The 22186-nt window shown below is 38.6% G+C and overlaps 1 protein-coding gene and 1 long non-coding RNA gene across 2 annotated transcripts in view; one reads left to right on the forward strand and one right to left on the reverse strand.

The window, feature by feature from the left end:
- LOC308658893 overlaps positions 1-22186 on the reverse strand; it is a 558609-nt gene that overhangs the window by 3040 nt on the left and 533383 nt on the right. The window lies entirely within an intron of this gene.
- SLC35E3 (solute carrier family 35 member E3) lies at positions 4410-20902 on the forward strand. The gene is made up of 5 exons (XM_081309695.1): positions 4410-5054; positions 5946-6056; positions 10113-10271; positions 16642-16724; positions 20114-20902. Exons 1-5 carry the CDS (start codon positions 4653-4655, stop codon positions 20298-20300), a joined length of 942 nt encoding a protein of 313 aa, XP_081165821.1. The 5' UTR covers positions 4410-4652; the 3' UTR covers positions 20301-20902.

Here is a 22186-nt window from a genome sequence, read left to right on the forward strand (position 1 = left end):
CCAGAGATTTGGGTTTTATTTTACTCTCATCCCATTTTAGCTGTGAGATTATACTCTATTTTGACATACCAAGTGAGACTAATAATCACATTTCAGGACTGTGGTTAGGATGAGGGCACCTGCACTTTACATAAAGCCAATTAACCAACTAAATTGCCTTGAAGAAATATAGACTCGGAAATAGTGAAAAACTGGGTGGGTGACAAAAATGGTGTTAAGGTGCAGGGTACAGTGGTGCATGTAATCCCTGTGGTTTGGGAGGCTGAGGCAAGAAGATCCCAAGTTGGAGGCAAGCCTGGGCAACTTAGTGAGACCATATCTCAAAAGATAAAAAAGGGCAGGGGATATAGCTCAGTGGTAGAATGTCCTTGGGTTCAATCCCCAGTACCACCAAAAAGAAAAAGAATAACATTATGGTTTGGATCTTAAATGTCCAACCAAAGGCCATGTGTTAAAGACTTGGTTGCCAGCCTGTGGCACTATGGGGAAAAGGTGAAAGTATGGCCTAGTGGAAGGAAATTGGGTCACTGGGGCATGCACACAAAGTGGGTATTGGGACCCTGACCCCTTACTCTCTTTTGCTTCCTGCCCACCATGACGTGAAACCTTTGCTCTGCAACATGCTCCTGCTATAATGTGCTGTGCCACCATAAGGACAAGTGACCAATGGGCTGAAATGTCTGAAACTATGAACCAAAATCTTTGCTACTCATAAGTTATTTCTTCAAGTATTTTTGTCCCATTGACAAAACTAACACAGATAGGGTTAGACTCAGGAAGGCTTTTAGTAACAAGATTGGTAAATATAAGTCAGTTGAGATCCACTATAGTTTAGCTCTTTGGTTTTTATGGTGCTGGGAATCTAACCCAGGACCTGGCACATGCTAAGAGCTACATCCTCAGTCCTAATATATTTATCCTTTAACCCAAATTTCAGAGTGCATATTTTTTAAAATATTTTTTAGTTATAGATGGATCCAATATCTTTATTTTGTTTGCTTATTTTTATGTGGTGCTGAGGATTGAACCCAGTGCCCCACATGTGCGAGGCAGGCACTCTGCCACTGAGCCACAACCCCAGCCCTCAGAGTGCATATTTTAACTACAGATTCTTCTTAATTTAGGAGGGGGTTACATCCCAATAAAGTTTCATAAATAAAAATACCTTAAGTTTAAAATGCATTTAATACACAGCTACTGAACATCATTGCTTAGCATCATGGTACACTGCAGAATATCAGTTATTCACGCTTATGACTGCCTGGCTGACTGAGGGCTATAGGGCTCTGCTACTGCTCAGCATGATGGGAGAGTATTGTATCACATACTGCTAGAGATTAAATCTGAAGTATAGTTTCTACTGAATGTGTTACCACTTCTGGATCTTCAAATGTCAAATGATTTACATTGAAACAATGGTAAGCCAGGAACCATCTGCATGTTAGTCAGCTTTTTATTGCTGTGACTGAAATACCTGGTAAGAACAACCTAGAGGAGGAAAAGTTATTTTGGCTTGGAATTTCAGTTGGCTGACTCCACTGCTGTCTGCCTGAGGTAAGGCAGAATATCATGGCTGAAGGGCAGGGTGGAGGAAAGCTACTCATAGCAACCAGGAAGGAGAGAGAGAGAGAACTCAAGGAGCCAGGGACAAAATATAATCCCCAAGGTATGCCCCCAGGCCTACTTCCTCCAGTTACATCCAACCTGCCTGCAGTTCCCACCAGTTATCTATTCAAGTTATTTATCTATCAAATGGCTTTTATCCACTGTTCAGGTTATATCTCTCATAATCTTTTAGTTATTTCACCTTCAAACATTCTTGCATTGCCTAACACACGAGTTTTTGTGGGAACATCTCATATCCAAATCATAAGTGTGTAGTTTCAAATATCAGAAATAAGGGATTACAAAAATATAATTTGTCAGACATGCTAAGATTATTCGCCCAAATCTATAATCACAAAAAGAGTGAATTGAAGCAACTAAATAGAGTTCCTCTGTGCTCTTAAAGGAATAGGTAAGGTTAAGCCTTGTAAATCATTAGTCAGATAGGCTTCTATTGTTCCAAACTGGAAGGGAGGATGAAAATAAAATATATAATGGAAAAGGCACGAAGTACAGTAACAATTAGTAAAGTCTGATGATGTAGAAAGAGGAGCACACACAATAGAATATATCAGGAAGAGCACGTTAGGAGAGCTAGACTTTAGACAATGCTTAATCAACTTTTACTCATTCTTTTCTTAGTTTAAGAACCATTTCCTTAAAGAAGTCTTTGACTACCTTTTCTTCCCCAAGTTTAGGGTAAGTTCTTATACACTCACAGAATTATGTTTTATTATTTTAGAACACTCATTATAATTTCTAATCGTTTAATACTAGTCTTCTCTAAGTTCTATGAAAGAGGGTCTGGTCTAGTTTAGATGTATTGCCTGATACATAGCAAGTGTTCAATAAATATTTGAATAATTTTTACAACAAAGGAGAAATTTAAAACCTTCCATCAAACTACTTAGAAATTAAGGACAATGAAAATATTACACTGACTTAAGGACCATGGCCAAAGCTATTCTAAATTTATCTTATTTAAATAAAAATATCTGTTACAGGATGGAGTGTGGTTCAGTGGCAGAATGCTTGCTTAGCATGGTGAGGTACTGGGTTCAATCCTTAGCATCACTTAACAAATACAGGCATTCTGTTTATCTACAACTACCAAAAAAAAAAAAATTTTTTTTAAATCTATAACACTTGTAATCCTATTGTGATTCCAATGACTTGTGAGGCAGAGGCAAGAGGATTGCAAATTTTGAGGCCTGCCTCAGCAACTTAGTGAGACCCTGTATCAACATAAAAACCCGTTGGGGATATGGCTCAGTGGTAAAGCATCCCTGGGTTCAATCTCCCCAATACCAAAACAACAACAACAACAACAAAAAAAAAAAAAAACTATGAGTCTCCAAAAAAAATCAATGACTTGGAACAAAACCAGTAGAAGAGGCCAATGAAATATACAACATACTGGCAATGCTAATCATGGGACAAATGCAAATGCATAATAATAAAAATGATACAGGACAACAGGTGAAACAGTGTAAAATACTACATACTACTCTAAGTATATTAAAATATTTATTTGGGGTAGTGAGGGGGAGTGTGGGAGGATTAGATGAACTCTAGATAGTGCAGAAGAATGAGAGGGGAAGGGAGAGGGTATGGTATTAGAAATGATGGTGGAATGTGTTGGACATTATTATCCAAAGTACATGTATGAAGACACGAATTGGTGTGAATATACTTTGTATACAACCAGAGATATGAAAAATGTGTGCTCTATATGTGTAATATGAATTGTAATGCATTCCGCTATCAAATATAAATTAAAAAATTAAAAAGTAGAATATTTAAGTAGAATGGACAGTTTTCGAGAAAAATAAAATACAAAAACTGATTTAAAATGTGGAAGAAACTCTCAATTGTTTATTAACCATAACTTTGGAGAAGTCAGCAAAGAACTTACCAAAGCATAAACGTCCTTCTATATATCAATTAGAAAAAGCCAAGTACCCCTAAACAAAATGAGCAGATAGAAACAGGAAATATACCAAATAACTCATCTAATCCTATGACTACTCAAGTCACTGGAAATAAAAAGCCTGCAAATTAAAAGCACAATTTCTCACTATTTCTTTTTATCAAATTACTGAAAAATCACTCCTAGTTTTTCACAGTAAGAAAAATCAACCATACTGTAGCCGCATGAATATAAATTAGCACAAACTTTCTAGAGACCAATTAAGTAGCATACACTCAAAGTCTAAAATCCCTTCCACCTCCAGAAACTTGGACTGGATATTTGATACTGGTTACTGTTAAGCCTCAGGAGTGAAAACAGTATTGTGGTAATACGGAGAAATGTGCCTACTTCTTAGGCTCACCTAAGTATTCAGGGGTAAAAAAGATGTGATACATTAGTAAAAATTGAAGCAAATGTGCCAAAATATTGTTATATCTACCCTGAGTATATGACGGGCCATCAAACTCTACTTTTCAGTATGTTCGGATATTTTAAGAAAAACGTTTTAAAATATGCTTTGTAGAAAAGTCAAACGAAGACTCGAAATTGCTCACCATCCGCTTCATAGGTAAAATTGGCCAACAGTATCTGCACATCCCACTCGTACCATATCTAGACAGTGGACCCACGGAAACCATCAGAAAGGGGTCCCAGTTGACCAGTCAGGGTTGGACAAGTTGGGCATATTATGCGGGACCTACAGATAGGAGTCAAAAACCAGCGGTTCCACGCTCCGAGCTCAATGCGCCTGCGCAGTGTAGAACTGGCTGCTTACTCAGGCACAGCGGAAGCGCTGGCGCCCCGAGTCACGTGGCCATGGGCGGAGGTTGGGCGGGCCGGGGACGTGCTGCCGCGTCCTCGCTGGCTCACTGGGCGGCGGTGGAGCTTGCGTAAGTCGCTGAGGTTTCTGCTGGCTCGGAATTCGACTAGTGTATGCCTGGCTGAATCGTAAGGCCGGCGTCTGCGAGGACGCGGCGTGGAGGGGAACGGCAGCCAGAGACCGGCTGGGCACCCCTTTCGGAAGCTGGACAGTCCCGGCTTCACGGGTGTCGCCTCTCGGCCAGCGGCGGGGATCATGGCCTCGCTGGCGGACCGAGTACGGGGCAATGGGCGAATAGCTGCTGGGCTCCTGTTCAACCTGCTAGTGTCCATTTGCATCGTGTTCCTCAATAAATGGATCTATGTGCATCACGGCTTTCCCAACATAAGCCTGACCCTGGTGCACTTCATGGTTACTTGGCTGGGCTTGTACATCTGCCAGAAGCTGGACATCTTTGCTCCCAAAACTCTGCCTCCCACCAAACTCCTCCTCCTGGCCCTCAGCTTCTGTGGCTTTGTGGTCTTCACCAACCTCTCTCTGCAGAACAACACCATAGGCACCTATCAGCTGGCCAAGGCCATGACAACGCCGGTGATCATAGCCATCCAGACCTTCTGCTACCAGAAAAGCTTCTCCACAAGGATAAAGCTCACGCTGGTGAGTAACTCCAGCTGCCCGACGCACATCCCTAAACACTCACCTCCTGGACCCCACCTCCTGGACGTCTTTCTCTCCGGGAAATTTGAATGTACATTGTTTAACCTGCGTCACGCTCTTTCCCATCTTCTTGAATCAAATGAGTCATGTTCTATGAGCATGTGAACTTAGGGTTTATTTGGGAATGCAGGGGTAAGAAAGCCTTTGTTGGGCTCTTAGTCCAGAAGGGTGTGCTAGTGTGGGTTTTAGCAACTACTGTTTAATGGAATCTTCAAATTCTGTGATTGGAAAGAAAAGAAAGCTGTAAAAAGAGGGGTGCAGTGCAGTTCAGTGTATCAGGATATCTGTACAAGCTTAAACTGAGAAACAGCCCTTCTCCCCAAGGGAATCAAACCACAGATGTTGAATGTGAAAAGGTCTAGAAAAAAATGTCTCAGAATATGTCTGCAAGGACATACTGCAGAGGCATCTGCATCTTTAAATGAAAGGAGATTCAGTAGAATAATATCAGCACTTAGTAACTTTTAATATTTAAGATCTTAATGCTTTTATTGTTACAGTTACATGTTGTTTAGGCATTACTTTTGTGTTCCATTTACTTACCTGTGTATGCATGCATGCCATAATTTCTTGCAAAGCACAATGCATAGACTCATTATTTTACCCCAAATTCAAAATAGAACAAAAATGTGAGCATAAATATGGAATTATAATATTTCACATGTAAGAAAAAGAATGAACAATTTTCACAAGTGAAAAAAAAATTATAGATTTGTTGCTTCCCAGATATATGTGTTTATGATTATTAGCCTTGTAAGACACTGTGAAAGGATAATTAAATTTGTTTCTTGAATTTAATCTGAACAGAATTTTACCTCTTTTTCTTTACAGATTCCTATAACTTTAGGTGTAATCCTAAATTCTTATTACGATGTGAAGTTTAATTTCCTTGGAATGGTGTTTGCTGCTCTTGGTGTTTTAGTTACATCCCTTTATCAAGTGGTTGGTAATTTTTTTTTCCTTTATGTGCCTTTTTAGCAGATGTCATAAGTTTTGAAGCTGTATCCCAAGGTTTAGAAAATACAGTATAGAGACAATAGACTGTTGGGAAGAAACCATAATTGCATAAATTGACTCAAGGTGAAGAGAAGAAAACAGAGAAACTTGGGTGTGTGATGCTCACCAAATACCTGTTTGTAAGTGTATAATATCCATGCTTAAGAGTGTGAGTTTGGGATGAAGTTATGTTATTTTCTGGGAAATCTTTACAAAACTAGAAGACAGACTTTATTTTAATAGGCCGGGGCTGTAGCTCAGTGGCAGAGTGCTTGCCTAGCATGCACGAGGCACTGAGTTCAGTCCTCAGCACCACATAAAAATTATCAAATCAAAGGCATTTTTAAGACTTTACTTTCTGAATTCATTAGTTATGTTATTATTTACCCTTTAATTTTAAAGTTGCTGTGAAGAAGTGAGTGCACTTCCAGACATCTGAACAGGAAAGGAAATTTTTGCTTTCATAGTTTTTTTTTTTTTTTTTTTTTTTGCCTCAGAAAATATGTTGCTATATATTGGCTTTTAATAATTTATTTATTATCAACTGAGTTTTTTGTAGAAATGGGTATCTCACTTCTTGTTCAAGCACAGTGTCTTGCCTGTGACAGCATTCTTAAAAATTTGTTCATGGATCCATTTACTTTATTACCATAAAATCCCAACATGGTCATTTTGTTTCTCATATAGTGGTGAAAAAGAACATGGTATAGGGTGCAGTGAAACAGTATTCTCTCTATACTGAAAACCTTGGTTTGGAATTTCTGGGTGTGCCTGCATGGGGAATCAAAGCCAAAATGTGTAACCAATTTTATTTTTTTCACAGACATCCACTGGTTATAAACGGAGGCATTCTTGTTGGGAATGTTAGGAGTTCAGTATTGCAGCCCTAGCATCTTAAATTCTCTGGTAAAGATCATTTCAGCAACGTTGTCATGAAAAAATAGTATAGTCACGAATACATTTTTTAGTAGCAGAGAAGCAGTTTAAACAAAAAGATGAGACCAGTGTCATGAAAGGATGAAGCACTCAGTTTTGTTACTTGGCTCCATGATATGCTATGTTTTACTACAGAGAATGATCTAAAGAATAAGGAAATTTAGCTTTGTTAATTAAAAAAATCGTACTTGGTACACTTCAGTGAGTATAAATTTTGTTACTAGGCATAGTGAATATTACTATTTTTAGTAAATGCATTTTTTGCATTTAACAAAATGTATGGATTAAATATTCACTAAAATAGCAAGAAGTTGTATCTGTTGAATATTAGGATTTCTTGTACTTACACATAATTTCAATACAGAGTACTCATTATGTCAGTATGACCATTTTTGTTCACAGAAGCTACTGTAGATTAGAATCAAGGGTTCTATATCTCTAAGGTAGATATTTGAGATGAGATTGACCAAGAGGGGTTGGTAAATGTGCAAATGTTCTATTATCAGTAAATAGTAGAAGTAATATAATGGAATACAAAGATTTTTTTCTTAAAAAATCCTTTTTAAAGAAATCTGTATCTGCTCATTGTATCCCAGTGTGTTCTAAGTTATTTCTTCTTCTACTGCTGGGGTAATTAAAAGGAGGTGAAAGAAGAGTGATGAGCTGTAAACTTTAGTTTTACAAAATAGTTGACTCATTCACTCAGCAGACATCTTTTCTGCTTTATATTCATCCTTAAGGATACAAAGATGAGCATCAGCTATAATCCGTCACTGTAGAAACATGTGTAGACAGCTGGTCACTTCAGCGTGTGAGCCAAGTCCTGAAGAAGACCAAGGAAGAAATGGCAGCCCTCCATCCAGGGTGATGAGGCAAGACCTGAGGGAAAGTTAACAATTTAAATTGAAGGATTCACAGGAATTTTCTCAGCAATGAAATATAACAGGTCTTTCCTTGAAGTATGTGTGAAAGTACAGAGCCCTTTGGGAGAACTTGATGTGTTTAGTGAGGTTAGACTGTAAGTATACTGTGGAAAGAAGAAGCCAAGCAGTGGGTGATACCAGATGGCAGTCTCCTGTCATGCTAAAAAAAGTGTCTTCATTCTGCAGGCACCACGTAAAGGAGTTTAGGTAGGGGAGTGGCTTGATCATGCCCTCTGTTTAAGAAAAATCACTGGTGGCAATGAAGGGTACTTAAGGGAAGTGAGAAAGGGTGACAGCAGTTAGGAACCTATCCATGCTTCTAGGGGAAGGCAGGAATGGCCTGGGCTAGGCAATGGGAAGCTGAAAGATACTCCAGAGACCTTTGGGAGGAAGAACCAGTGGGGTCTGATTAAATGTGAAAGTGAGGAAAGTAAGGAGTAGGATCCTTGGGGGAGATGATGGCATTTATTATTGAGGTGACACAAGAGGAGCTCCTTGGTGGAAGGAAGGAAGGAAGCAACTTGATTTTAAAAGAAATTCCTGCAGGCTAAGTAAAAATGGCTAGAAAGTTGTGGAAGGTGCTAGGGTAAAAATACACAAGGAAAGTCGGGAGTGTAACTCTTGCTCTGGGTGTGGTAGAGCACTTGCCAATCATGTGTGAGGCCCTGGGTTCCACACCAGCACTGTGGGGTGAGTGGGAGGAGTGGGAGGTGAGAGGAAGGAGGTCAGAGCTGACGATGTCAGCAGATAGGAAAAAAGATTAGTTCAGGGTATCCTTTGGATGAGGCAGTCAAAGGAGATGGTGTCCTTTGGGAGGCCATTAGAGGGGTTGTGGACAGAAGCCAGGCTGCACTGCAGTGAGGGACAGCAAGGCCCGCCATTCCAGGCAGTCCTGTGGCAGAGGTGGAGGCTGGATGTGAGCCTAGTGAGGCTGGGAAAGGAAAGTTGCATTCTCTTCATCCCTCCATGTTTGCCCACTGCTGTGCCCCCAGTAGCTGGCAGCAGAAGAATCAATTCTTTGTCCTTCATATTCACAGATGAATCTTAGTTAAAACTAGCAGGAATATGGCTCAAATTTCCTGCTCTTTTTTTTTTTTTTGTCTTGCTGAATTTCTTTTTTTTTTAAAAAAAAAAAGATAGAGTGAGAGAGGAGAGAGAGAGAATTTTTTTAATATTTATTTTTTAGTTCTCGGCGGACACAACATCTTTGTTGGTATGTGGTGCTGAGGATCGAACCCGGGCCACACGCATGCCAGGCGAGCGCGCTACCGCTTGAGCCACATCCCCAGCCCCTTTGCTGAATTTCTATAGACTGAGAAGTTATGTAACAAGATACCCAGACCTACAGGAGAAAAGCTTGTAGAAGTCATTCAGAAGCCTTGCTGTTCTTGCCAGATCTTATTCAGTTTTACTGAGCATTCTTCAAAGCCTCCTTTTCAGTCCTATTTGTGAAGCATTTGGAGGCCTGTTGGGATTTGAGGTTTTGAGGTGTTATTTCTACTGAATGACAGTATTTTGGGGTTTGTGATTATCCAGTGTACCTGGGTCAAATGGGGCAGGGGTGATACCACCCACAGAAAAGACATCCAAAGAGAGGAAACTTTCTTCTGCCATTGATTGAATTTTTTGAAGTGACTGAAAACACCACACACTTTGGCAGCCAACTGGAATAACCAGGGTTAATCTCCTAGTCTCTGAACTGCCCTGTGCCCCATCTTCCTTTTAAAATTTTTTATTTGGGCCATTTTTAGGAGGAAATGAGGTCTGTCATTGCATCTGTATTCCTGTTTATCCCCTAAATTTCTACTCCTGCCTTAGAAAAAAATCTCTGATTTATATGGTTTCCTATATCCATTTACTTCTCCCTATTTAATAGGATCAGGAAGATAGAAAGGGTTTTTCTTCCTTGTAAAGAATGGAGAGGAAAATAGTTTATCAGAAAATGAATTTGTAGAACTCTTTTCATCTGTGGTAATTAAAGAGCATTCAGATATCCTACTGATCTTGGAAATCTTGTAGAATAATTAGGAATTTCCTGTCCCCCAGCCTGTACCCCATGTTTCTGTCTGTGTGCCTAGAGTTGCACCGTTGATTAAGTGATGGTTTTCTCTTGTGCCTGACCTGTTTATCTCCTAATTTTCAGTGGGTAGGAGCCAAACAGCATGAATTACAAGTAAATTCAATGCAGCTGCTGTACTACCAGGCTCCAATGTCATCTGCCATGTTGCTGGTTGTTGTGCCCTTCTTTGAGCCAGTGTTTGGAGAGGGAGGAATATTTGGTCCCTGGTCACCTTCTGCTTTGGTAAGTTCTAGCTGTTTCAGTGCCTAAGAAACAGTGTAATAATAATATCTTCGTTTTTAATATATTTTTTTAAGTTTCAGAGCACTATCTCAAATCCATTCTCATGTTTAATCTTCATAGTTACCCTTTTTTAAGGAAGGCAAGGTAAGGATTATTTTCCAGACAACAGAATTGAGGCAGAAAAGGTAAAGGGACCTTCCAGGGTCCAGTAGCCAGTCAATGGCAAAACCAGAACTACAGTACAGATCTTATGCCTGGTTACTGTTCTGACCATGCCAGATTATAGCCAACAAATAATTTGGGCATTTAATTTTATTGGCTTTCTTTTTATATAAATAGTATGTACTTAGCTGGTTATGGTGTTACTCACCTGTATTCCCAGCAACTCGGGAGGCTTAGGCGGGAGGATTGCAAGTTCAAGGCCATCCTGGGCAACTAAGTGAGACCCTGTTTCAGAAAAAAGAGCTAGTGATGTAGTTCAGTGGTAGAGCACTCCTAGGTTTATATATATATATATATATATATATATATATATATATATATATATATATATATTTTTTTTTTTTTTTTTTTTTTTTTTTTTTTTAATGTGCTGAGGTTCGAACCTCATGCCTCACTCGTGCCAGGCAAGCACTCTACTACTGAGCCACAACCCCAGCACCCCCCAAGATTTTTTCATATATGTAAAAAGTACATGATTATGTTGTGGATTTTGAACTTACAAAAAAAAAATATGGAGAAAGTGAAAGCTCCCTGACATCCCGCCACACTAAGATATTTAGTTACCATTTTGACAATGACCATTTCACAGGTCTGTTTCTCTGTCTCTCTGTGTCTGTCGGTTTGTCTGTCTCTCTTAATTTACACATGCGTGTGTGTGTGTGATTTTATCTAATAGAATCATATCATATGCTGTTTTTATCCTGAATTTCTTTTCCCTGTCCCTCCTATCCATGTACACTTCAGGATCCCATTCCCCATGTGTACCTCTAGTGTTCTATAATATCTTTCTCCTTGTTACATATACTCATTTAAAGATACAGTACAGGGGCTGGAGTTGTGGCTCAGTGGTAGAGCACTTGCCTGGCTTGCGTGAGGTCCTGGGTTCGATCCTCAGCACCATAAATAAATAAATAAATAAATAAATAATCCATTTATAACTGAAAAATATTTTTTTAAAAAAAAGATATAATACACACAGATTGTGTTTTTGACAAACATGGGATCATACAGGTTTTGGAGATTGAACTAGTTGAAGCATGAGCTACACCTCCAGCCCCTGCACATGCTTTTCTTAACAATACCATGAAAATCTCTCCAAATTATACTTTTTAGTGTCTGTATAAATAATCCCTTTTAGGTATTCAATTTTTTTTCCTAGTCCTTGACCACTATGAACAACATTTTAATAAACATTCTTATACATGCGTTGTGTGTCCTGATACTTTTTATTTCCCCTCTATGGAATAGAGTCTTAGGAGGAGAATTGGTAGATCAAAAGTATATGTACTTTGAGGACATGTAAGTTAGAAAATATAATCACCATTGTCTTAGTTCGGGCTGCTATTACCAAAATATCATGGACTGTGTAGCTTAAACAACAAACATTTTTTTCTCACAGTTCTGGAGACTGGAAGTCTGAGGTTAGAGTACCAACCAGCTCAGTTGGGTTCTTGGTAATAAGGCCCTCTGTTTACAGAGGGCAGTCTTTTCCTTATATCCTCACCAGAGGGAAAGAGAGGAGAAGCAAACTCTCTTTTGTCTCTTCTCCTAAGAGGATTAATCCCCTTTGTGAGGATCAATGAGGTGATTTAGTCACTTCCTAATACTATCACAATTTAGATTTCATTATGCAAAGTTTGGGAGGAAACAAACAGTCCATAATACCTTACTTATCGGGAACTTTCACTTCTAACAGCTTTAACCTTTGAAACAGTCAGTAGGAATGTCTTTTTTGTTGGTGGTGTTAACTTAACCAAATACTTACTAACCCTTCATCTTTTCCAGGCATTATTCAAGCACTTTGCAAATGTTAACTTGTTTACGCTTCATAACTTTGTGAGGTTAATACTAGTATTAACTATTTTTACTCCGGGAAACTAGAGACAAAAGAGTTATTATGTAACTGACCTGAAATCCCACAGTTAATTAGCGGAGGCAGAATTTGAATCCATGCATCTTGACTCCAAAGTCCTTATTTTTCACCTCCTCCCCACTCACAGTTCTGGAGATTAAACCCAACCAGGCAAGTGCTGTACCCCTGAGCTACACTCTCAGAATCCCTCCCCGCCCTCCTTTTTTCCTTTTTTTGGAGTTGGGGTCTGCTGTTGCCCAGGCTGTCAACTTCTGGGCTCAAGCAGTGCTCCTGCTTCAGCCTCCCACATAACTGGGACTATATGCAGTCATCACACAATCACCATATTTTTGAGTACTCTACTGTGCTGCCCCTGAGACCAATAATTGTTTCAAATTCGTATATTTTTTGTTGTTGTTGTTTTTTTTAGGTACACGTACAGTATTATATATTATATGTTATACACATTCACATACAGAATACATACAGAGTGTATTCTGACATATTGTACACACATGGAGTATGACTTATTCTAATTAGGATCCCATTCTTATAGTTTTACATGATGTGGAGTTTCAGTGGTAGTGTGTTCATATGTGAACATAGGAAAGTTATGACCAATTCATCTACTGTCTTTCCTATTCCTGTCCCTTCTCCCTTCCCTTCATTCCCCTTTGTCTGATCCAATGAACTTCTTTTCCCACCTGAACCCCTCTTATGTGTTAGCATCCACATATCAGAGAAAACATTGAGCCTTTGGTTTTTTGGAACTGGCTTATTTCATTTAGCACAATTGTCTCTAGTTGTATCAATTTTCCAGCAAATGCCATAATTTCATTCTTCTTTATGATTGAGTAATATTCCTGTGTGTGTGTGTTTTTGTGTGTGTGTATGTAACATTTTCTTTATCCCTTCATCTTTTGAAAGGCACCTATGTTAGTTCATAGCTTTGCTATTGTCAAATTTATATACTTTGGCGTCTATACTTGTTCCTAAAGTAGAAATCATTGGACCATCTCTCAAATAATATTCCTTTTACTTTGCAAAAGTCCTACCATCTGGATTATTTGGTCTTCAAATATTGCAGCTTGGACACTTGAAACTAGAAGAGAGGTTTTTCGTGGTAGACCCCTGACAGGTTTTGAAAGAGGAAAACAGCAGGAAGTCCATAAAATGTACAAAGAAACTAAGAGTACAACAAGCTGAGGCTATGTAATGTAAGGAAAAATCACCTTGGTTCCTTGATGTCTCTAGGGGGCATCATTGACTCAAAGTAAAACATGTAATGGTCTTTTTAATCATGTGCCAAGTCATCAAGAAATAGGTATGTGACATTCTGTGAACCCAGTAAAATTAACAGTGGTGCATTTTATGTACGTTTTCTTACTTTTTAGCAGACATCACAAATCAAATCAAATGAGGTATTACTGTGTTTACCTAAATAGGACACAAATTCAACTCCTGGTCCTCTTACAACTATACTGATTTTAAAAGTGATAAAATTTATATGGGACAGAAAATATCTTCATATACAGCATTTCCCTTGGAACTTAGGCTTCTTAATAATTTAAATCATAGCTAATATTTTATCTAAATTCAGAGATAGAAAATGATTTTATGTCATCTTTAAAATTTTTTTTTTAGTTATACATGGACACAATATCTTTATTTTGTTTATCTTTTTGTGGTGCTGAGGATCGAACTCAGTGCCTCATATGTGTTAGGCAAGTGCTCTGTCACTGAGCCACAACCCCAGTCCTGATTTTATGCTTTTTAAAATAAAGTGGGGGCTGGGGATGTGGCTCAAGCGGTAGCGTGCTCGCCTGGCATGCGTGAGGCCTGGGTTCGATCCTCAGCACCACATACAAACAAAGATGTTGTGTCCGCCGAAAACTAAAAAATAAATATTAAAATTCTCTCTCTTTAAAAAAAATAAAATAAAGTGGGGGTGCTGGGATTGTGGCTCAGCAATAGAGCACTCACCTAGCCCATGCAAGGCCCTGGGTTCGATCCGCAGCACCACATAAAAATAAAGATATTGTGTTCAACTACAACTAAAAAATAAATATTAAAAAAATAATAAAAAATAAAGTGGGGAGCTGAGGATATAGCCCAGTTGATAGGGTACTTGCCTCAAATGCACGAGGCCCTGGGTTCAATCCCCAGCACCACCAAAAACATAAAGTAGGGTAAGTTTGAACAAAGCACTGTATATATATACTGTGGTACAGCCCATTTGTCCCCTATCCTCAGCCAAGTTGGTTTCTTCCCTGTCCTGTAAGCATACTCTATACTTACACTTTGACCTATGCTGTCCCTGTGCTTGAACCCTACCCTCTCTTTCTTTAATCTATACATGCTTTTAAGATCCAAAGACTTCTCTGTCTGTCCTATCCCAGAAGGACCTCTCCTGCCTTGAAATTTATGTAGAATCTATTGTCTGTTTGCCTGCTAGTGAGGTAGAACTCAAGACTTGTTTTTCATCTCATGAGCTGCAAGTCTTCTATTGCACTATTATTCTGTGATTAAGAGGCATCATGGCAGAGTGGGTTAAAAGCCAAGACTCCAGAACCAGTCTGCCTGCGTTTAAATCTCAGTGCTGCCCTTTACTAGCTCTGTGATCTTAGGATGATTATTTTACCTTTCTGCACTCTGCTCTCTCATCTGTAAATAGGGATAATATTTTTTTCATACCTATTTTGTGGCTGCTTATGAGGATTAAATGATTTAATACATGTAAAATATTTAGAACAATTCTGATTACGTAAGTATCATATAAACATAAACTTTGATATCATGTCTTCTAGTTTCCAAGCTCTTTGAGGGCAGGAACTTTGTATATATTATGTTTTTCAGGAGGGTTGAACCAGTTTTATTGATGTCCAATAAATATTTATTATCTTTATTTGAATAGGACTAAAAATGAGCAATTCAATAGAAAAAGACCTAGAAGGTAGATGCCAAAATATTTATAGTTGTAGTAGTTGAGATTGTAAGAATTCCTTATCCTTTTTTTCCTGATTTTTCTACAATACATATGTATAATTTTTATAATAAGAACTTATTACACCTAGACATGGTGGTGTGTGACTATGTGACTATAGTCCCAGCTGCTAGGGAAGCTGAGGCAGGAGTAGTTTTTGTTTTTGGTACCAAGAATTGAACCCATGGGTGCTTAATTACTGAGCTACATCTCTAGCCCTTTTTATATTTTATTCTGAGACAGGGTCTCGCTAAGTTGTTTAGGACCTCACTAAATGGCTGAGGCTGGCTTTTAACTCACAATCCTCCTGCCTCAGCCTCCCAAGCCACTGGGATTACAGGCATGAGCCACTACACCTAGCCAGGAGGATTCTTTGAATCCAGGTGTTTGGGCAACACAGCAAGACTGTCTCAAAAAAAATTATTACAAAATATTTCTTCCTTAGATGGATAAGAAAAATGAACCTAAAATTCATATTCAGAGACAGGGTTTATTACAGACTTTTCTGTTGATTCTTGTGGGCAGTTATATTTTTGAATACTATTCATTCATTGTGCTCTTATACTCTTAATTTTTTTATTTTATAAAATTTTTTGGTACTTGGAATTTGAGCCAGGGTCACTTTACCACTGAAACCACATCCCCAGTCCTTTTCTTTCTTTCTTTCTTTCTTTCTTTCTTTCTTTCTTTCTTTCTTTCTTTCTTTCTTTTTTGGTACCAGGGATTGAACTCAGGGGCACTCAACTACTAAGCCACATCCCCAGACCTATTTTGTAATTTATTTAGAGACAGGGTCTCACTGATTTGTATTTTATTTAGAGACAGGGTCTCACTGAGTTGCTTAGTACCTTGATGTTGCTGCGGCTGGCTTTGAACTCATGATCCTCCTGTCTCAGCCTCCCGTGCACCACTGTACCTGGTGCCCTTTTCATTTTTTATTTTGAAACAGTGTCTTGCTGAATTGCCTAGGAAAATGACTAAGTTATTGACGTTGGCTTGAACCTGCAATCCTCCTGCTTTAGCCTTCCAGGTCGCTGGAATTATAGGCTCTGTGTTTGGCTACTCTCAATTTTTGTGGTCTCCCAAATTGATTCTCTTTTTCTAATCTTTGTTTTTAATGGTTGATATTTGAGGGGTGTTTGTTGTTTTGGTGCTGGGGATTGAACCTGGGCCTTGTGCATGCTAGGCAAGTGCTCCACCACTGAGCTATCTCCCAGCCTGATACTAGAGTTTTTAAAATGCCTAATGAAATGTATTTTTACTGGATTATAGTGCAGTGCTTCACATTAATGATTTTTTTGATTCATTTGTAGCTTATGGTGCTGCTATCTGGAGTAATAGCTTTCATGGTGAACTTATCCATTTATTGGATCATTGGGAACACTTCACCAGTCACGTATCCTTTCAACAATAACTTACAAATGCGTAGTCTTTTATGTTTCCAAAATTCACATTCACTACCTTATTTGAGTCTTATACTAACTATATATGCATGTCCTAAATTGAGTAGTGTTGGTTATTTTTAATCTTTTTCTGTTTATTTCCCCACTAGAGTCTTTAGAACTTTAAGGAAATAAGAACTGAGGAAATGAGTTCACTTGCTATAGCATGAATGTTTTTGAATTTTTTTAAGTAATTGGTGACTATCTTACAAAAATTAACTTAGAGTACCATTCCTTGCAGATAGTGGACTTAAATATTTGTTGAATGAATAACAGGGTGGAGGCTTGAGTTTCAATTAGTTTTCAGTAATAAAATAGAGGTGTGGTTAACCCATGTAACAAAAGATGTTAATTTCAGACTCCTGGCAGCTGATTTGGCAGTGTGTCTTTGTACTTATTTCGTATGGGTGTGTCTACTGTTTTCAATATTTTAAAATTTTATTTTGAAAATTTATTTTAAAAATGAAGTCATTTGTTGAAGGTCAAATTCAGCTGCCCATTTTCACCATGCAGCTTGTCATTCTGTTTCTCTTGTATTTGTATTTCATTCTGCCCCACTTAGGCAAATACAAATCCAGATCATAGAGGTAGTTTAGTATTGTTTTATCAGAATATACTGATTTATACAAATGAATAAATACTGAGATATCAACAGAATAAAATAAATAGCAAATTTGCTATCAATAAATAACAATAATTACACTTTTTTAAAAAAAAACAATCGTTAATAAATAAATTTATACCAGATACTATTAGATACATTTTGTGTATATTGGTCCATTTAATTCTCACAGCAGCTCTTTAAAGTGCATTCTATCATTTTATTTTACAGACAAGGGAGTAGGCACAGAGAGGTTAAATAACTCATTTAAGGCCACACAGATGAGAAGTGTGATGTCCAGATTTGAACTCATACAGTCTAGTCGGATGTGGACATGTGGATCATGTTGCCAAATCAAGGTACCCAAGAATGTGTCCTAATTAAAGACATTCCTTCATTCAGCAAATATTTATTGAATACCCACTATAAACCACTCATTGACTTAATAAATACTTACATACCAAAGGTCTACTATATGCCAGCCACTGGGGATACAGTGGTGAACCAAACAGATGAAAATCTTTGCCTCCTCAGGCTTAAATTCTAGTGAGGAATACAGACTATATACAGACTATAAAGTTTTTAAATATGCATACACAGTGTTGGGTAGTGTTAAGTGCCAAAGAGAAAAAAAAGAAAGCAGGAAAGTGGATGTGAAATGTTGGGGACAGGGTTGAAGTTTTAGGAAGGGTAGTCAAAAAGCCTCTACAGGAAGGTGATTGAGTAAAGACCTGAAGGAAATGAGATTGCTCCATGCAGATTGGGAGAGAAGAACATTCCAGGCAGAAGCAATAGCAGGTGAGAGGCCCAAGAAACAGGGATACCTGCATGGAGCAGCATGTGCAGAGGAGGGGATATGGTGGGCTGAGAGGTAACGGAACCAGACTGAATGGGGCCTCCACATAAAGACTATTACTCTGAATGAGCTGGGAAGCCATCGGAGTTTGAAGTGAGAAGATGACATCAGGGTTGTTGACATTGTGGGCTGGACAGTGCTTTGTTGTGGAAGCCTGTCTTGTATGTTGCAGGTTGTTTAGCAGCATGCCAAGTCTCTGCCAGTAGCACACCCAGCCCTCAGTTGTGGCAACCAAAAATGTCTTCAGACATGGCTCATGTGGCAAAATCATCCTGGTTAAGAACCACTGGACTGAAAGAGCTAGGAGAGAAGGGAAACTGACAGGAGGCTACTGCAGTATTCTAATTTAGAAATAATTGTAGTTTATTACTAGGGTGGTAGCAGTGGAATGGTGGAAATGATTGGATTTGGGATGTATTTCCAAGTAGAGCCAGTGTGTTTTGCTGACCAGTTGGATGTGGAGAATGAGGAAACAAGGTTGACTTACATGGTTTTGGCTGATATAAAGGTGGCTGAGACAGGACAGCTCAGAGGATGCTTGAGATGAGGAAAATGGTCACGTGCTTAATTTTGGATAAACTGAGGGTTCAAGGAAAAAGTCTCAGCCAGGGGTATTTCACATAGTTGGAGTGCATAGGTACCTGGTTGAGACTACTAAGCAAACAAGTAGAAAAACATGTCCAAAGATTGAATCCCAGGGCACTTCAGTGTTTAATGAGAGGAACTAGGTGGAAGGAAGGAGAGTGGCGAAGGACAAGAGTAAACTACTGGGTCAGTTGTCACTGACAGGTCAAGTACACAGAAGGCTAATAATGGATCGGTGGGCTTACTGAGGTGGAGGACGCTGGCAGGGGCATTCTGGGTAGTGAGTGCAAAGCCTGACTGCAGCAGAGTGGAGGATTGATAGAGGAAAGGAAGAATTAGAAATACCAGAGATAGACTGTGTGCTTGTGCTTTCTCTTCCTCTCTCTCTCTCTTCCAATTTATAAAGAGCAACATTGAAGAGTTTAAGTTTGCCTTCCCTTTATAAATATTTTTAACATATCATGAACTGGTTAAGAGAGGCTGGGGGAGTAAAGAAATTTAAAACTAAAGCGTTGGAGCCAGCACATGGATTTTATATGAATGACTTAATTCCACTGTGAGTTACTGGCAGTTTACTAGATCAGAGCATAGACTTGGAGTTAAAGAGATTCATCTGTGTTTGGATGCCGACTCTGCCACTTAAGCTCTTTGATCTGAAGCAAATTACTTAAAGTCCCTGCACCTCTGCAATTGTAAAATGGGGAGTGGGAGTGCAGTGAAGGGAAATGTGCGCAACAGGTGTTAACGTAAAATGCCTAGTGTGGCATGGTTGGCATATAGTGTCACTCCCTCCCGCCCTTTTTCCACCTAGCCTTAAGCATACTGAAAGTGTTTACAAGGAGTTGGCTCCTTGGCACCTTCCACATCTCACCTCATTTGCCAGGGAAAGTTTATTAGAAATACCACTATGCAACATAACTATAAAATGTTGTACCAAAGATCCTCTCTGTACCTTGTTCTAAATTTCATTCCTAACTTTGTATTTTAGCCCTTTCCTCTTTGAAAAGGTCAACAGGAACAGATGAGAAAGTCTTCTGTGTGTGTGTGTGTGTGTGTGTGTGTGTGTGTTGCTTAGGACCTGCTCAGAAGAGCACAGTGTCACCATCTTGTCATTTTTAAGTTGCTAAAACCTACCTGAAGAAACGAGAACTGACCCAGCACTTCACTAAAGTTCCTTAGATAAGTGCTGCTGTTTAGTCCGGGTTTCGTGGCGTTGTTTCCAGCCACCGGACGCCTTTGTTGTGTGTATGTGCCTAATATCTAGCTTATTACTCCTTTTTATCCTTATCCAAAAACCTCAGCTATAACATGTTTGGACACTTCAAGTTCTGCATTACATTATGTGGAGGATATGTTTTATTTAAAGATCCACTATCAATTAATCAGGGTCTTGGCATTTTATGTACATTATTTGGCATTCTTGCCTATACCCACTTTAAACTCAGTGAACAGGAGGGAAGTAAAAGTAAACTGGTACAACGTCCTTAAGATTTTGTGGAGAAAAGAAAATCGCCCCCAAGAAGACAAAGAACACTCAAAGTGTGGAAGTTACTTTCAAAAAAGAAAAAAAGAATTACAGTGCAAAATTCATGGAGTGGTTTACAAAAAGCAATACAAATTTTATTCATTAGTATGACTTTTTTTAGTACCTTTCTTTTGAACTTAATTTTCTAAAAACCAAAATGGTTTATGCTTCTTTTCAAAGATGATTATGTGGAATATATAGAATGGTTTGGTTATACCAAATAGATGAAAATTAAATTTCTGTAATAATGACAAAGGAATTTGTATTCCAGCACTGCAGACCTTCTGTAGCTTTTCAGTGTTCATGTTCTTCTGAGGAAGGACACATTGGACTCCTCTACTTGCTAGTAGATGTTTTCCCAATGTGAGATTTATTGTAATTTTGGTCAGAGGGCTTAAGGGGTTCTGGGGATCAAACCCAGTGCCTCATACTTGCTAGACAAGTGCTGCACTGCTGAGCTACATCCCCAGCCCAGTCCTCAAATTAGAACTTAAATCTAGCATTTCTGTTTTAATTGACTTAGTGCAACATTTTAATTACTTCATTTCTGGAAATGAAGTGTTTATAGAAAGCAAAATATGGCCTGGGAATGTGGCTCAGGCGGTAGCGCGCTCGTCTGGCATGCGTGCGGCCTGAGTTCGATCCTCAGCACCACATACCAACAAAGATGTTGTGTCCACTGAGAACTAAAAAATAAATATTAAAAATTCTCTCTCTCTCCTCTCTCACTCTCTCTTTAAAAAAAAAAAAAAGAAAGCAAAATATAATGGAGAAAATGACAATAAAACCAAATCAAGTTATAAAAGTACGGGCTGGGGATGTGGCTCAAGTGGTAGTGCGCTCGCCTGGCATGCGTGCAACCCGGGTTCGATCCTCAGCACCACGTACAAACAAAAAGGTTGTGTCCACTGAAAATTTAAAAATAAACATTAAAGAAATTCATTCTCTCTCTCTCTCTCTCTCTCTCTCTCTCTCTCTCTCTCTCAAAAAAAAACTATTAAAAAAAAGTTATAAAAGTACTTCTTTTCTAGTAGAAAACTGATAAAAGAAGTCATGTATTTTCAGGCCAGAAATATGTGCCTATAGGCATGGCTACACAAGAGGCTATAGCAGGAGGGTCATTTGAGCACAGGAATTTGAGGCCAGCTGTGACAACATTGGGAGACTGTATCTTTTAAAAAAAGAAAAAGAAAAAAGGGCATACACTAAGGAAACATCTTCTCTAGTTTTTGAACTTTCAGTAAACTCTAGAAATTATTGTGGAGTTAAAAAAAATTAATATTAGGACTGGGGCTGTAGCTTGGTGGTCAAGCACTTGCCTCGCATGTGTGAGACACTGGGTTTGATCCTCAGCACCACATAAAAATGAATAATTTTTATAGAAATATTGTGTCTGCCAAGGACTGAAAAATAAATATTAAAAATTCTCTCTCTCTCTCTCTCCTCTCTCACTCTCTCTTTAAAAAAAAATAAATATTGTGTCTGTCTACAACTAAAGAAAACTTAAAAAAAATAATAATAAAACCCATATTTAAATGGCTCAAATAAAAGATTATAGGCTCCCTGTAGTCTGCAGAAAGCCCTGGGTTCAATCCACACACACACACACAGGAAAAAAAAAAAAAAGATCACAGAACTGAGTAGTTTTCCTGATAACTGCTGCCGAGGCCTCATTGAGCATTTATTTCATATTGGTAATTTCATAACACCACCTCACTCCCTATCTCCTACATAAGCAGCAGCCATGGAACTTTGTTCATTGAAAATTTGGAGTGAATTATGTCCTGCCTCTAATATGACCAAGTTTCATTTTTATGCAGCAAGTGAGGATAAATGCTATTTAAATACT

This window comes from Spermophilus citellus (assembly GCF_964194105.1).
Source record: "Spermophilus citellus genome assembly, chromosome: 10".
Classification (NCBI taxonomy): domain Eukaryota; kingdom Metazoa; phylum Chordata; class Mammalia; order Rodentia; family Sciuridae; genus Spermophilus; species Spermophilus citellus.